Here is a 14,011-nt window from a genome sequence, read left to right on the forward strand (position 1 = left end):
CACACACACGCACACACACACAAACATACGCACACACACAAACATACGCATATGCACACAAACATACGCACTCACACACAAACATACGCACACGCACACAAACATACGCACACATCTTTGCTAATTTACAGCTTTGTCCCAGCCTTTGCCCAGGAACCCGATGAGCATTTGCTAAGAGGAAACGGGCTGGACTAGTTAACTTATCAAGACCTGCAGAAAACCTGGGCTGGGGGGAGCAGACAGGCTGAACCAAGGGGCTCCAGGAGGCCAGGTTCCTTCAGTTTCTGGGCTGCAAATAGAATCCTCTGGGAAGGCTGAGACAGCGCAGGCGGAAAGGAGCCCAGAGACAGACTCGCACTTGCACACCTTCGACAAAGGGAACAGAGAGGCAGCCTCCCAGGTCCAGAGGGCACTGGGAGGAAGGAAACGGCCAGCCTCTCAGTGGGGAGAGCCCTCTTGGGCAGTACACAGCGGGCTCACTGCAGCAAAAATTCAGCTGGGAAGACCTGTTTCAGGGTGAACATGACGAAGACGATCTCCTCGTAATCATCCGATTCGTACAGACACCAAAACTGGGGTGACCCATTGGGGCCGGCGCCCATTCTCTGGACGTCTGAGTAAGCGCAGCTGCCCGGGGTCTGCAGGGGGGGCTCCAACCAGGCCTAGGGTGCAGGGGGCTGTCAGTTGAGGTACACGCCCAGGTTGGCTCTCCCCCGTGGGTCAGTCGGGTGCGTGTAGAGCGGTCACCGGTCTGGGGATTCTGATCCCGCACGGGGGCTGGGGAAGCCAATGATGCTCCCTTGGCAGCCGTGGGGAGGCTCCACGAGCTTCTGCACTGGCTGGGTCTCCCCGAAATCGAGCCCGTCGTTGGCGCTCTGGACCTGGACCTGGACCCTGGCTCGGAGGGGGCTTCTCGCGTTCAGGTACACAAGCCTCCGTTTTGCATCCCCAACTTGGGCCGCCTGGCACTCCAGGGTGTCCCGGGCCACGAATTTCCCTCTCGCCCACGTGTTCCCGTGGTTGTGGCTGACCAGGCAGAAGGCGGAAGGGGTAGGCGCCTGCAGGGAGGGACGGGTGCCGTAAGCGTAGGCTGGCAGGACCAGGCTCTGCGTCGGGTTGTGCAGCTGCAGACAGTGTCCCGGGCCCACCGCGAAAGTGGCCCCGTCCTTGTGGGCCGGGCCAATGACAGAGTCCGTGATGTCCCTGACGAGGCTCCAGGACCTCCTGTGGTCGGTGCTGGTGACCTGGCACAGCCGTGTCACGTTGACCCTGGTGTGGAGCTGGTGGTGCTCGGACACCTGCCCAAGGACGGCAATGAAGAAGAGGAAAACGGTCCCTGTCTTCTCGTCGTACAGGGGGCTTGGGTTCATGGAGCGGTGGCCCTCCATCTGGGCTTGGGCCACCACCTCCTGTGCATGCCACTGCAAGTGAGGAGAGAAGGAGAAGCACAGCTTGGAAACGGCCAGTGACAGTGACAGAGGCTGCACTCTGGGGGGCGGTGTGTCTCATGGGGTTAGGATCAAGGGTCATGGAGGAGAGCCCTTGGTCCAGCGCTCATTCACCCTCACAACACCTCCCAGAGCGGGACCCAGGGCTCCGCTTCACTCCCTCCGAGACAGCCCAACCCTACCCAATCCCACCAACATACATCCAGGGCGCCTATGATGTACTACATCTCAAGTACAAAGAGGATTCAGGCACCAGCCGTCCGCAGCTCCATCCCAGCTCCTTCAACTTACCAGCTCAGTCCAGCTTCCCATTCTTGAAAAGTAAAGCCCTGGTAATAACTACAATATTCTGCCTGTGTGTGATAGAATATGACAATCGCCTCCCACCTTCTATACACCAACCTCTATTAATGTAGCCTAGGAGGGGGCAGCACCATGATGCTAGGACTCACAGTGAGCTTCCATAGTCCCCGGGCGTATGTCATAGATGCTGCAGCTCTGCTGTCTATCCCTATTCATTAATAGCTATCCCCCAGTGAGTGTTTCTCAGGACAGACACCGTGCCAAGAGTCTAATGTCCATAGTCTCATCTAACCCTAACCTCTAGCTCCTGGGGGACAGGTATTACGATCTCCATCTTACATCTATAGAGCGAGAGGCTTAGATAAGGTAGATGAGCTGCCCAAGGCCGTACTTCTGGTAAGCGGTAGAACCAGGACTTTGAACCCAGGTCCATCTGCTTCAAACCCATGCTCTAAACAACTACAAGGACATAATGACCACAAAGTAAAGATAATAATGATATTAAACCCTTCATATGTGAAAAGCCAGCCTTGGGTGTTCATCAGAATTACTCGATCTACATGCTGGAACTTCAGGACGCAAGCCATCACCCCAACAACCCACCCCAGGTTAATTTTACTCAAAGGATCAACTCCCTCCCAGTTATGTGATGCTGAACTAGTCCTCCCTCAGGTTCTCAAGGATGTAGGGAAACCTTTCAAAAATCAGTTTCCCTGACTGACTTGTAATGAAACAGATGCAGCCAGGCGAACCGGACTTGTTCAGAGAGAACCCATGTGAGATCCGGGCGATCACTTGGGGATACCTTCTCTGTCCCATCCTTGATGGTTCCCTGGGTCCCTCTGTCCCCTAGACCTCAGCCATCTAGGGATGAGCTGGTCTCCGTATTCCCAGCAGAGCAATCACAGCCACTTCCTGCCTTACCCGGACCTGGTGGGTGGACGCGTTGTAGCTTCCCTTGCGCAGGACAATTAGCTTCGCGTGCTCATCCTTCTCGCTTGTCCGCTCTTCTGCAAAGGCCAGCAGGGTCTTCTGCTGAGGCAGGTAGAGCAGAGCGGGGATCCTGTAGGCATGGGCTCCCAACTGGAACACTCTCTCCCTCTGCAGGATGGGGCAGGACGCCATGGGGCTTGAAGGAGGGCGTGGGAAGAGGAGATGAGTCCCCTGCAGTCACATCCTGAGATGGGGCCAGAGCCGCCCTCCGGGGCAGGTGGAGCTCACCTCACAGGTAAGCTGACTGATGCTGGGTGGCCTGTCCTCCTCCCACACAGGGTTCATACCTCTTTATTGCACTCCAAGCCCCTGTTTACCGACCCTCACGTGCCTCCCACGGAGTTTGACAACACCTCTGTCCCTGAGACGTTAGGAGCGGGTATTTGGAAAAGAGTGTTTTGTGTTGTATTTTTCTTACAAGTTGACAAACCTCCTTATAACAGATTTGTGATAACCTGCAACTGTTTTTGGCAAACCCATCAACCAAACACCGAGCCCCGGGTGGGGTGGGAGGGCTTGCCGAGTGACGTTCTGCAGCTGTCCAACTGTCAGAAAATGACACATGGGAGCTTTTTATAACTCCAGAGCGCTAGAAATTTGTCTTAGAAAAAAAAAATTAAAGGGTAGTGGGGGGAAACCTTGATTCTTAAGGTTCTCCTCCCAGGCTGCCTGAGGCTAAGGCCCAGTTGTGTCCCACATGTGGACTCCACCCCTGAGGCAGGGACAGGGCGAGGGGAATGGAACAGGGAGGCCTGGGTGACAGGGCTCACCCAGACGCAGAGGATCCTCCAGAGCTACAAGGAAATAAAAATGAAAAACAAGCATTTGGCCAAAAAGGGTGGCAAGGGCTGGAGGTAACTTGGTGACCGTGCATGACAGTGGACTCCGTGCTGGGCCACCCGGGTCCCCTTCAGGGGGCTGAAAAGAACTTCCTCCTCCTGGTCATACCCCAGAAAGCACTGTATCTGAAGACTGGCCTGCCCAGAATGTAAAGACCCAGTCCCCTTGTCCTAACTCAGATGCTCTGAAGGGTCCCAGCTCCAGGGATCCCTGTGGGCTCAGCTGAGGCTTCCCTGGGGCCCGCGGCCCAGCTTCTCCATCTGCCCCTCCCACAGCCCTCCTTTCCTTTGCACAGCACTGACCCTACAAACCAGCTGCGTCAGAGCCTGCTTCCTGGGGAGCCCCACCTCCAACGCGAGCTTGGGGAGGGAAAGTAGAAAGCAAAGTGAGCTCTAAGAGTCACACAGCTTCTCCTCTGCACACCCTTTCCAACTGCTTGCCTTTTCCCTACCATGTACGTATATTATCTGTTTAAAACTTAATTTAACATTTTTGAGAAAGAAATGTAATCTATCAGTATTTTACTCAATCCATTATGAATATTATTGTTTGGAAAATGTAAAAATATGTGATTGCCTAAACACGGGTGGAAGAACTAAGTCTTCATGATAAAATCTAGACCGGCAAAGGGCAGTCCAAGAAAACAGGGCTTGGAAGACATAGCAGTGGCTAAGTTGACATTTTGTTATGAAAGATATAATAAAAGTAGAAATAAAAATCAGGGAGAAAGGTGCCGTTCAACAGTGTCCTCTAGAAAATTCATCAAGGGTTTGTTTAAGCTCTTGGGTATTTACCTAGGAGTAGAAATGCTGGGTCATATGGTAATTTGATATTTAACTTTTTTTTTTTTAACTTTTTGAGGAGCTACCAGACCGTTTCCACATCAGCTGCACCGTTTTACATTCCTACGAGCAATGTATTAAGGTTCTAATCCCCCCACATCCTCATCAACACTGGTTATTGTGTCTTTTTTGATAATAGCCATGCCAGTGGGCGTGAAGTGGTATCTGACTGCGGTTTTGATTGGCATTTGGTGCAATGATGACTAATGATGTTGGGCATCTTTGCATGGGCTTATTGGCCATTGGAGCTGGACTTTAGCCTGGAGGTAATGGGAAGATTTCAAACTCCTTTAGGCAAGGGAGTGGTGATCTCACTTGATCAGCTATTGAGGAAGTCTTTCTTTTGGCTTCAGGGTACAAGGGGACAGAAGGTGAGTCTGTTGCACTTTTCCAAGTGAGATAAAGCAGAAACCAACACACCATTGTAAAGCAATTATACTCCAATAAAGATGTTAAAAAAAATGAAAAAGAAAGAAAGACACTGCTGTTTCTCATAGGTCAAAAGTAGCTGAACAGCAGCGGTCTCAGCGAGTCCTGCCTGAGGCTACCAGGGCTGCCATGGTTTGTGGTCTTGCGGGTGCTGAGTCCAGAGTGAAGCAGCTCATCAAAGGAAGCTCCCTTATCTCCACACAGCCCACGAGGCCGGCTTTAGCGCTGCCGTCTCAGAAGCAGGGAAGCTGAGGAATGGGTCAGGGAGGCGGTGGATGGCTTCCTGGGGTCGGTGGTGGAGACGGGTGGATCTGAGCCCGCACCCGCCAGATTCCAGAACCCGCGCCCGTAACCACCGGGACCACACGCCACAAGACCCGCAGCCGGGACTCGGAGGGCTGAAAGGCTTCCTCCGAAAAAGGCAGGCAGTGGAGGGTCCCTGCTTTTGCCCGTCTCCTGCTGGGAGCAGAGGGGCTCTGTTGTCAGCATTCACCTGCCCACGTTAGGAAGACGCTTTGGCAGCTTACAAATCTGTGTTGAGCTCCTCGTGTGTGCCAGAAGACAGATACACAGATAAACCCTGGTGGTCCCTGCCCTGTTCTGGGAGCCCACAACCACGCGAGCCAGTACACCTGGGGAGCAGGAGAGAGGCACACTGCAGCCTTCCCAGAGGAAAACCCTTGCCCTTGGGTCAGTTTGGGGTACAGCATTTGCCTGTTGGCTACCACGCTGAAATCATGCCTCTCTCCAGAGAGCAGGCAGCTGTGGGCATCTAGTCTGCCAACAGCACCAGCAGAGCAAGCAGCCTCTTCCCAAGAAAACCCCGTTTCCAGAGGGTTCAACAACTCCGCTCGGGCCCAGCTAGCTGGGCTTCCCACCCCAAGCTGAGAGGAGCTCTCTCGACACCCACACCAGCACAAGGCCACTGAGCATCCTTCTGGAAGTTCAGACCAGCAATACCTTGAGGGCAGAATTAGGAGCTCTCCTGAGCTGAGCCTTCTCCCCACATGCGTCCTCTGGACACCCCAAGAACAGAGCGGGTGCCACATCAGGGGCTTGAGGGGACAGAAAACTGCCATTGTCCGAGGCATCCCCGAACGTCGCTCCATCCCTCCGTAATCACCTGGTACGGAAGAACTCTTGTTCATGCCAACAAAGAAACAGGCAGGTCAACTCTCTGAGAAGTGAGAAGCTGTACCTCAAGGCGTGTATTCCAGGTTGGATCCTGGGGCCTGGGCTGGAAGTCGGGGATGTGAGCAGAGGCTGTGGGAACCCAGCTTCCAGAACAATGCAGCCCCCGTATTCCTCCAGCCTCACCTGGAGCCTCGAGGTCTCCTCTGTCGGGCTTGTGCCTATAAACACCTAAGGGAGGCCCTGACCTCTGCCACCCACTCACCTGCTGGCATGCTCCAAGGCGACGTCGGTGTACAGACCCAGCCTCGGCCCAGTTAGGATGCTGCCTCTCATTAAATCCGTCCAGTTCTCTACACAGTCATGCCGGATCAGAATGAGCCACACGCAGCCTGAGTCAAGCTCACCTCTTAAATGGATGCATCGAGCAAAATGTCTGCACAGAGGGAAGTAGACTTCCCAGGGCCTGGGTGAGTCTGGAAGTGCAGGGACACAGGAGGAGGCGCTGGAACCACGCAGGACTCAGCTCCTCCGCTGGCTGTGTCAGGGTCAGCTGCGTGAGCAGAGCAGCTTCTTGACCGCTTGGGACCTGAGTTTCCTCTTCTGAAAAATTAGAGCAAAAATATCACAGTGGGGCTTCCCTGGTGGCGCAGTGTTTGAGAGTCCGCCTGCCGATGCAGGGGACGCGGGTTTGTGCTGCGGTCCGGGAAGATCCCACATGCCGCGGACCGGCTGGGCCCGTGAGCCATGGCCGCTGAGCCTGCGCGTCCGGAGCCCGTGCTCCGCAACGGGAGAGGCCACAACAGCGAGAGGCCTGCGTACCGCAAAAAAAAAAAAAAAAAAAAATCACAGTGGACTCGAAGCTGCACGAGTGCAGACCGTATGCCTCATCTGCTACTACAACCCTGAATCAAGAGCGTTTCTGGATGGCCCTAGAGATTGTCATACTGAGAGAAGTAACTCGGACAGAGAAAGACAAATACCATATGATATCGCTTATATGTGGAATCTCAAAAAAGGGTACAAATGAACTTATCTACAAAAGAGAAATAGAGTCACAGATGTAGAAAACACACTTATGTTTACCAGGGGGTAAGGGGGGAGGGGTAAACTGGGAGATTGGAATTGACATATACACACAACTTCTGAGCCATAATTTCTCTCTAAACTTCCTGCTGTGTTCAGGTCTAAAGGCTTTGATTCTTATTCCCCCGTAGTCGTTAAATTAAAATAAACACATCTCCTGGCCACATAACAGTCCCTGAAGAAAGATAACACCAGGGTAGACACAGAATGACCTAAGAATAATCTATTTATTTATGGCACCTGGGGATTTATCTTTCTTGCTCTTGAGATAAAATATATATTTCTACACATATATATGATTTTGTATTTTTTCCAGCACTTCTGTGTGTCTAGGAAATTTCATGTGATCTCGGGAAAGCTATTTAACCTGTGTATGTCGGGCTTCCTCATCATAAGACTGTAGCGATGATTAAACAAGTTAATTCATGTACAGTGCTTAGAATGGAACCTAGCCCAGAGGTGCTCAATAAATGTTATGATAATTATTCCTGCTTCTGCTCAGTTCTTTTTCTTGACCAGACCTGGTCCATCACCTTTATATACCTCAAATGTATTTTTCAAATAACCACAACAAGTTTTTTAACTTTAAGCTTTTAAATTCCTCTCCTCTCCCGACTCCCAACAGCAAACTGAACACGGGAAATTATTAGATAATCTTAAAAGAAATTCACTTACAGTGAATTAAACTAACTACACTTGAAGATTCAATTTCTGCCAATGCACAATTATAATAATCAGTGTAAAATAAATGGCTTAGATTATTAAATCCATGAATGAGCTATCAAAAATTATCACCCAGAAAATATCACAAAAGCTTCTGGTCAAGGGCATCCCAGTTCTTGAAAGGGATTTCTCAGTGTCTCAGTCCATTCAGGCTGCTACGTACCATAGACTGAGGGGCTTATAGACAACAGAAATTTACTTCTCACTGTTCTGGAGGCTGGGAAGTCCGAGACCAAGGCGCTGGCAGGTTTGGTGTCTGGTGAGAACCCTCTTCCTGCTTCAGAGATGGATGTCTTCTCTCTGTATCTTACATAGTGGAAATGGCAAGGGAGCTCTCTGGAGTCTCTTTTATAAGGACATTTAGGTCCCTCATAGGCTGAGCCCTCATGACCTCATCACCTCCCAGAGGACCCATCTTCTATACCACCACATTGGGGGATCGTTTTCAACTTATGAATTTGGGCAGGAGGGATGGGGATACAAACGTTCAGTCTATGACAGTCAGTTTCATCCCAAAATATGCCCATAGCAGAATAGTAGACAATCTTTAAAAAGAGTGAAGGATTTAAAGTGTGCTGAATTGGAAAACTACCAAGAAATAGATACAGAACAGTGTGTACGTGCTGTGGTCCAGCCTAAGTAAAACAAAGGATATAGGGGTGTGTGTGTGTGTGTGTGTGTGAGAGAGAGAGAGAGAGAGAGAGAGAGAGAGAGAAATTATGCATAGAGAGAACATTTCTGGAAGGATACGCATGAAACTATTAACAGAGGTTATGTAAAATGTTTCTGAGCAGGAAAGTGACAGGTTCAGAACTGTGTCAGCCGACTCACATGGCATCTTGAGTGGGATGGGGTGGGGAGGACTGGAAGTAATTGGGAGAGACTGAAACCAGGAGACCTGTTTAAAGGACATCGTGGCAATTGTACAGGTGGGAATTGATGGGGGCCTGTTCTAAAGCAGTGAGATGCAGTGGGGGAGGAAAAGAGAAATTAGATTCACTTTTGAGGTGCTTCCAGTGGTACCCCCGGGGCCCAGCACAGTACCTATACCTGCTAGGTGCTCCAAAATGTACAAAATGAATGGCCCCCTGTATAGAAGGCTTAGAACTCCAGCTCCTACAGGCATCTGCTGGGCACCTCAGGACACCAATCCCACAGACGCCGTGACCCTCTTCTCAGAGTTTGCTCACCCAGCCCGGGGCCCTGGGAAGCAGGGTCGGGAGACGGGGTCCACAGGCAGGTGAAGCCAGGGCCCATGTGTCCCCTGTGCCCCTCTTGCCCTGCCCACCCGGGAGTGTGGCACGGCTTCCTGCCCTGCCCAACCGCCCTCGCCCCACCAGGCCCCCCCACCAACAGCCTGCCACACTGTAGGCAGCCTCTGAGCTGAGTTCCGTGCATACATGGCAGCGAAGTGGTGTCTCCAAAAAGCCGTGGGCCTGGCCTCCCTCGGGACCTGAGAGGAGACAGGAAAACTACAGATGAGAAAGGGGGAAAGTGAGCCCAAAAAAATCAGATATAACCCTACACACACATACACACTCACGCATGCACCTGCCACCATAACATGGCGCACTTCGCAGGTGCTTAGAATAGGTTTCCTAAAGGCGTGAGACGATGCAGGCGAATGAACAGGGAGATAAGGAATCTCAGGGATGTGGCGTATGAGGAGTGGTTGAAGCAAAGAGAACTGAGCCTCCTGAGGAACAGAGCATTCAGCGGGTCCCCCCAAACCCTGAACGTGTGAAAGCTCCACTGGGGGCCTTTGGAGGCGGGGGGCAGTGGGGAGAAGAGGAAACAATTGCATTTATGCTGGTAACTTCTGAGCCTACTGTGGGCTTTGGTTTATAGTGTCCCGCTCAAATGTTTGTGGAATGAATGAAGGGGTGTGTGGATGGATGGAAGGACGGGTGGGTGGATGGGTGAGTGGATGGGTGGGTGGGTGGATGGATGGATGGATGGACGGATAAGAAACCAAGTCTATCTGGCTTTCAGAGGCAAAACTGAAACCATATTTTCATGGCAATCAGAGGGCTGTGGTAGACAGCTTTCAAAGCTGGCCCTCAGTGATCCCTGTGTCCTAGGATTCATGCCTCTGTGTAATCCCCTACCTCTGAGTATAGGCTGTACCTGATGACTTTCTGCCAACGAGTAGAATAGAGCAAAGGGGAAGGGATGTTACTTCTGTGAGGAGACCACAAAAACCGATGACTTCCACCTTCCCGGAATCTCTGTTGCGCACCTTGGTGACAAGCTATCTCAGTGAAGAGGCCTTTGTGGGGCCTCAGGTCAACAGTCAGTGAGGAGCTGAGGGCCTCAGTCCAAGAGTCCACAAGGAAGTGAGTGCTGCCAGCAAGCTCGTGAACGTGGAGGGAGATCCTTCCCTAGTGGAGCTTTGAGAAATGATCCCCATCCCACTGGCACCTGGAGTGCAGCCTGCGAGGGACCCTGAGCAGAGAACTCATCTAAGCCCATATTCCTGACCCACAGAAACTATGAGATAGCAAATGTGTGTTGCTTCAAGCCACTACATCTTAGGTTAGTTTGTTGCCAGCAACAGATAGCTAATACAGTGGCTGATATGAGTTTAATATAAAAATGGACATCCTGGCAATTAAACTTGACAAACGACGGTAGTGGTTAAGAGCCCAGGTTTTGGTACTGATTAGATAGGGTTTGAATCCTGGATTTCCAACTTACTAGCTATGTGGCTTTGGGCAAAATGATCAACTCCTATGAGCCTCTGTTTCTATGTCTTTAAAATGGGCATGATTCTCTGCTCATAGAGATAGCACAAGGATGACATAAAACGATTATGGAAAGTACTTAGCCCAGGACCTGTCACTGAATAGAAGGTAGCTATTAGCAACAACAACAACCACAACAGTAGTAGTAATGGAGCAAGTTCCCTCACAAAGCAGCAAGTGTCCCATACCTGGAAGGGATGGAGCTGAGTCACGATGTCATGTGCAAGAAGTGAATGGAACCCTAGAGGACACAAGCCCTTTCCAAGTCTCAAGGGGCCGCCGGGCTTACCCTGCACCTTCGCTCTGAGCAGCGCTTTTCCTCCTGCATGGCCTCTGGGCCAGGTGTGCAGCCACCACCCTGGCTGGGCTCATGGGATCCAGGAAGCTAAACACCCAGCCAGGAAATGATTGTCACGGGCACGGGGCCAGCGCTGAGCCAGGCGGGTCTGAAGGTCAGGAATGTTTCCCAGGGAGCCTTTTCCAGGAGAGGACGAAACCTCTGGCTGCAGGTCTCTGGAATGGAAAAGAGGGCTTCCAAGCACACCGGCCTGCTCTGAGGACCCCGACAGGACACAGGACAGGACAGCGAGAGCCCTCCAGGGGTCTCCAACCCCCAGGAGCTCTTCACTGACAGGTGAGCAAATGGTTTTAGTATTTTTTTAATGAAATGAGATGAAATGAGATAATGGTCCAAGGTGTGGCCCGGGCCGCGTAGGGAAGACCCCAGGCAGGTGTGTGAAGGGAGAGGCAACCCCACTCCCCCCTTCACTGAGAAAGAGATTCAGGAGAGGAAACAGCCCTGGATCTCACTCATCTTAGCTTCATCACTCTCCCCTCCGGGACTCAGTTTCACCATCTGTGAATTGGGGTAATGATTCCTTCCAGGCTCCTCTCCCGTGAAGGCTCCAGGAGCAAGTGAGATAATGAACAGGACTGGCTACAGAAGTGGCAGGGCCCCATGCAAAATGAACAAGGCCCCTTGTTCAAAAATTATTAAGAATTTCAAGAATGAAGAATTTTAGAATGATTAAGAACTGCAACAGCAGAGCGTTAAACTAAGTGAGGGGTCCTTCTAAGAGCAGGGCCCTGTGTGACTGCACAGGTCACACGCCTATGGCTCCAGCCCTAAAAAATAAATGTACACGTAAACTGTGAAGTGCTGAACAAACTGAGATTACTAGGTGCCCGTGGCTCAAATCTCAGGGTCAGGAAGCACCCCTGGGGAACGGAAGTCACAGTGGTGAAGTGACAGCCCACTGCACTGCTGCTCTGGGTCCCGTCTCAGAGGGCGCCACCCTCTCAACCTTCTGGACTTGCACCGCCATCTGGCCTCAAGCCAAAGCCTGGTGCGATACAAATGTCTGGGGACACAGTTTTCTTGGATGTGGCAAAGGTAGGTTGTTCTTTTCGACCTTGATTTAAAGTTTGTTCATTTGCAACAATATGGACGCATCATGAGATTATCATACTTGCGAAGTAAGCCAGACAGAAAGACAATTATCATATGATATCACTTATATGTGGAATCTTAAAAAAAATGATATAAATGAACGTATATACAAAACAGAAATAGATGCACAGACATAGGAAACAAACGTATGATTACCAAAGGGGAAGAGGGGGAGGGATAAATTAGGAGCTTGGGATTAACATATATTAGTAGTTATATATATAACTACTATATTTAAAATCGATAACCAACAAGGACCTACTGTATAGCACAGGGAACTATACTCAATATTTTATAATAACCTATAAGGGAAAAGAATCTGAAAAAAGAAATGTATGTTTAACTGAATCACTTTGCTGTATACCTGAAACTAACACAACATTGTAAATCAACTATACTTCAATTTTTAGAAAAGATCTATTGTATCAGTTGCACTAGCAAAACAAAAAATTAATAAAATAAAATAAAATTTGGGATGTTCACACAGTCCCTGGCTAAACAGCACTGGGACTTGCAGATTCCTATACTTATGACAGTTCTGCCAAGTTCTGACAATGGTAATTGGAAAAATGCTTATGTTAACACAGTAAGATGGCTGGTGGGAATGTCCCAACGCCTCCGCCCCCCCCATCACAGCTTTGTCCTCCCCTCCCCTTCTCCCTCTCCGCTTTTGCACTGAAATTTTCTTTTCCCTTTTCACTCCTGTCCTGGCTGCCCTTGGCATTGTTTAACCCTGCAGCAGTAGAAATCGGGGTCTCCAGGGATGTCTCAAGCTTTCTGGTCCACGAAAACAAACAATAGACCATCTTCCTTGATGCCACCCTCAATTCCACCCCTTCCTGGAGTCCAAATTGTCTTGAAAACCCTCTCTTGGAAGGGCTCCCCACGGGAAAGGCAGGGGGTCACGCTAATGACAGTGACCAGAGATGGAGGAAGACCACTGCTTTAAGAACTTGTCCGTAGACCTCTCTGACCTCTGCAAGGGTAGCCCAGGAAGCTTACACTAGTGGACGAACCAGACCAGAGGCTCAGAGGAGGAGGCCAGATCTAGCTGCCTCGCCCTGCTTGCTCCACCGTGGACGCTATAGCCACTGTTCGTCTCAGCAGTTAGCGAGCCCGCCAGTCCTGCATCAGACAGCCTATCTGCCGGGACGGGTCCTTTCCCCGTGTCCGTGAGCCCACTGCCACACTAAGTAGGTGTCAGCACTGCTGCTCTAAGGTTACCCAAGCATCCCCAGAGAAAGACAAAAGTCCTTCCTTTGTTCTTTCAACAAATAATCCCCGAGCACCTGGGGCAGGTAAGGTGTCTACCTTAATTGGCCTCACCTTTGGAATGGAAAAAAAATGAGGATCATCAGAGGGATATCAGGAAGGCCTGCATGGAGGAGGTGGCCTTTGAACTGAGCATCACTAAACAACCTAACATCACTTCTTAATTATTTTACAAGAGGAGAAGAGCTGATGAGTAGAGTTTTATGTATTATGAAGTAAGTCTCCCTAACTTGGAAAATAAGGTACTAATTTTTTCACACTTAACCCCAATTGAATGTTGCAAGTTCTTTAAATAGCACTCTTTTACAGAGAGCACATTCCCAGGGAAAGGACAGCAGGGTTTCAACAAGGTGAAACAGGAGCCCCACATGACCTGGTGATGGCGGAAGCAGAGGCAAGGACCTGGGGAAGCAGGAGGCCTGTTTAAAGGATGCTGATGGAGCAGGTTTGCTAGAGCAGAGGGAAGGTGGTGGTGAGGTGGCCCCAACCCATGTGGCCTGGACCCCAAAGGTCCCCAGAGATCACAGCAGGGGTCCACATGGCCAGCATGCCTCAGGGGCACCCATGCCTCACTTCCACACTCCAGCACCAGCTGGCTTTGCCTCCATCACCTTCACTTTTGGCAGGAGGTTTGTGCCCCAGCAATGGTGTCTCCTACAGTTAGGAGCTCTGACCATCAATTATCCAGGTCTTTGAGGAGTTTAGAATGGGACATTGATGCATTATTATTTAATGACTATGTTTCCTATC

General features: G+C 50.7%; 1 protein-coding gene across 1 annotated transcript; it reads right to left on the reverse strand.

Moving 5' to 3' along the window:
* Positions 1 to 476: 476 nt before the first annotated feature.
* On the reverse strand, positions 477 to 2,876 carry NEU2 (neuraminidase 2). The gene is given in 2 exon segments (XM_067739815.1): positions 477 to 1,421; positions 2,676 to 2,876. Coding segments are annotated over 2 exon segments (1,146 nt in total).
* Positions 2,877 to 14,011: the final 11,135 nt, after the last annotated feature.

The sequence above is a fragment of the Pseudorca crassidens genome, chromosome 6 (assembly GCF_039906515.1).
Source record: "Pseudorca crassidens isolate mPseCra1 chromosome 6, mPseCra1.hap1, whole genome shotgun sequence".
NCBI lineage: Eukaryota > Metazoa > Chordata > Mammalia > Artiodactyla > Delphinidae > Pseudorca > Pseudorca crassidens.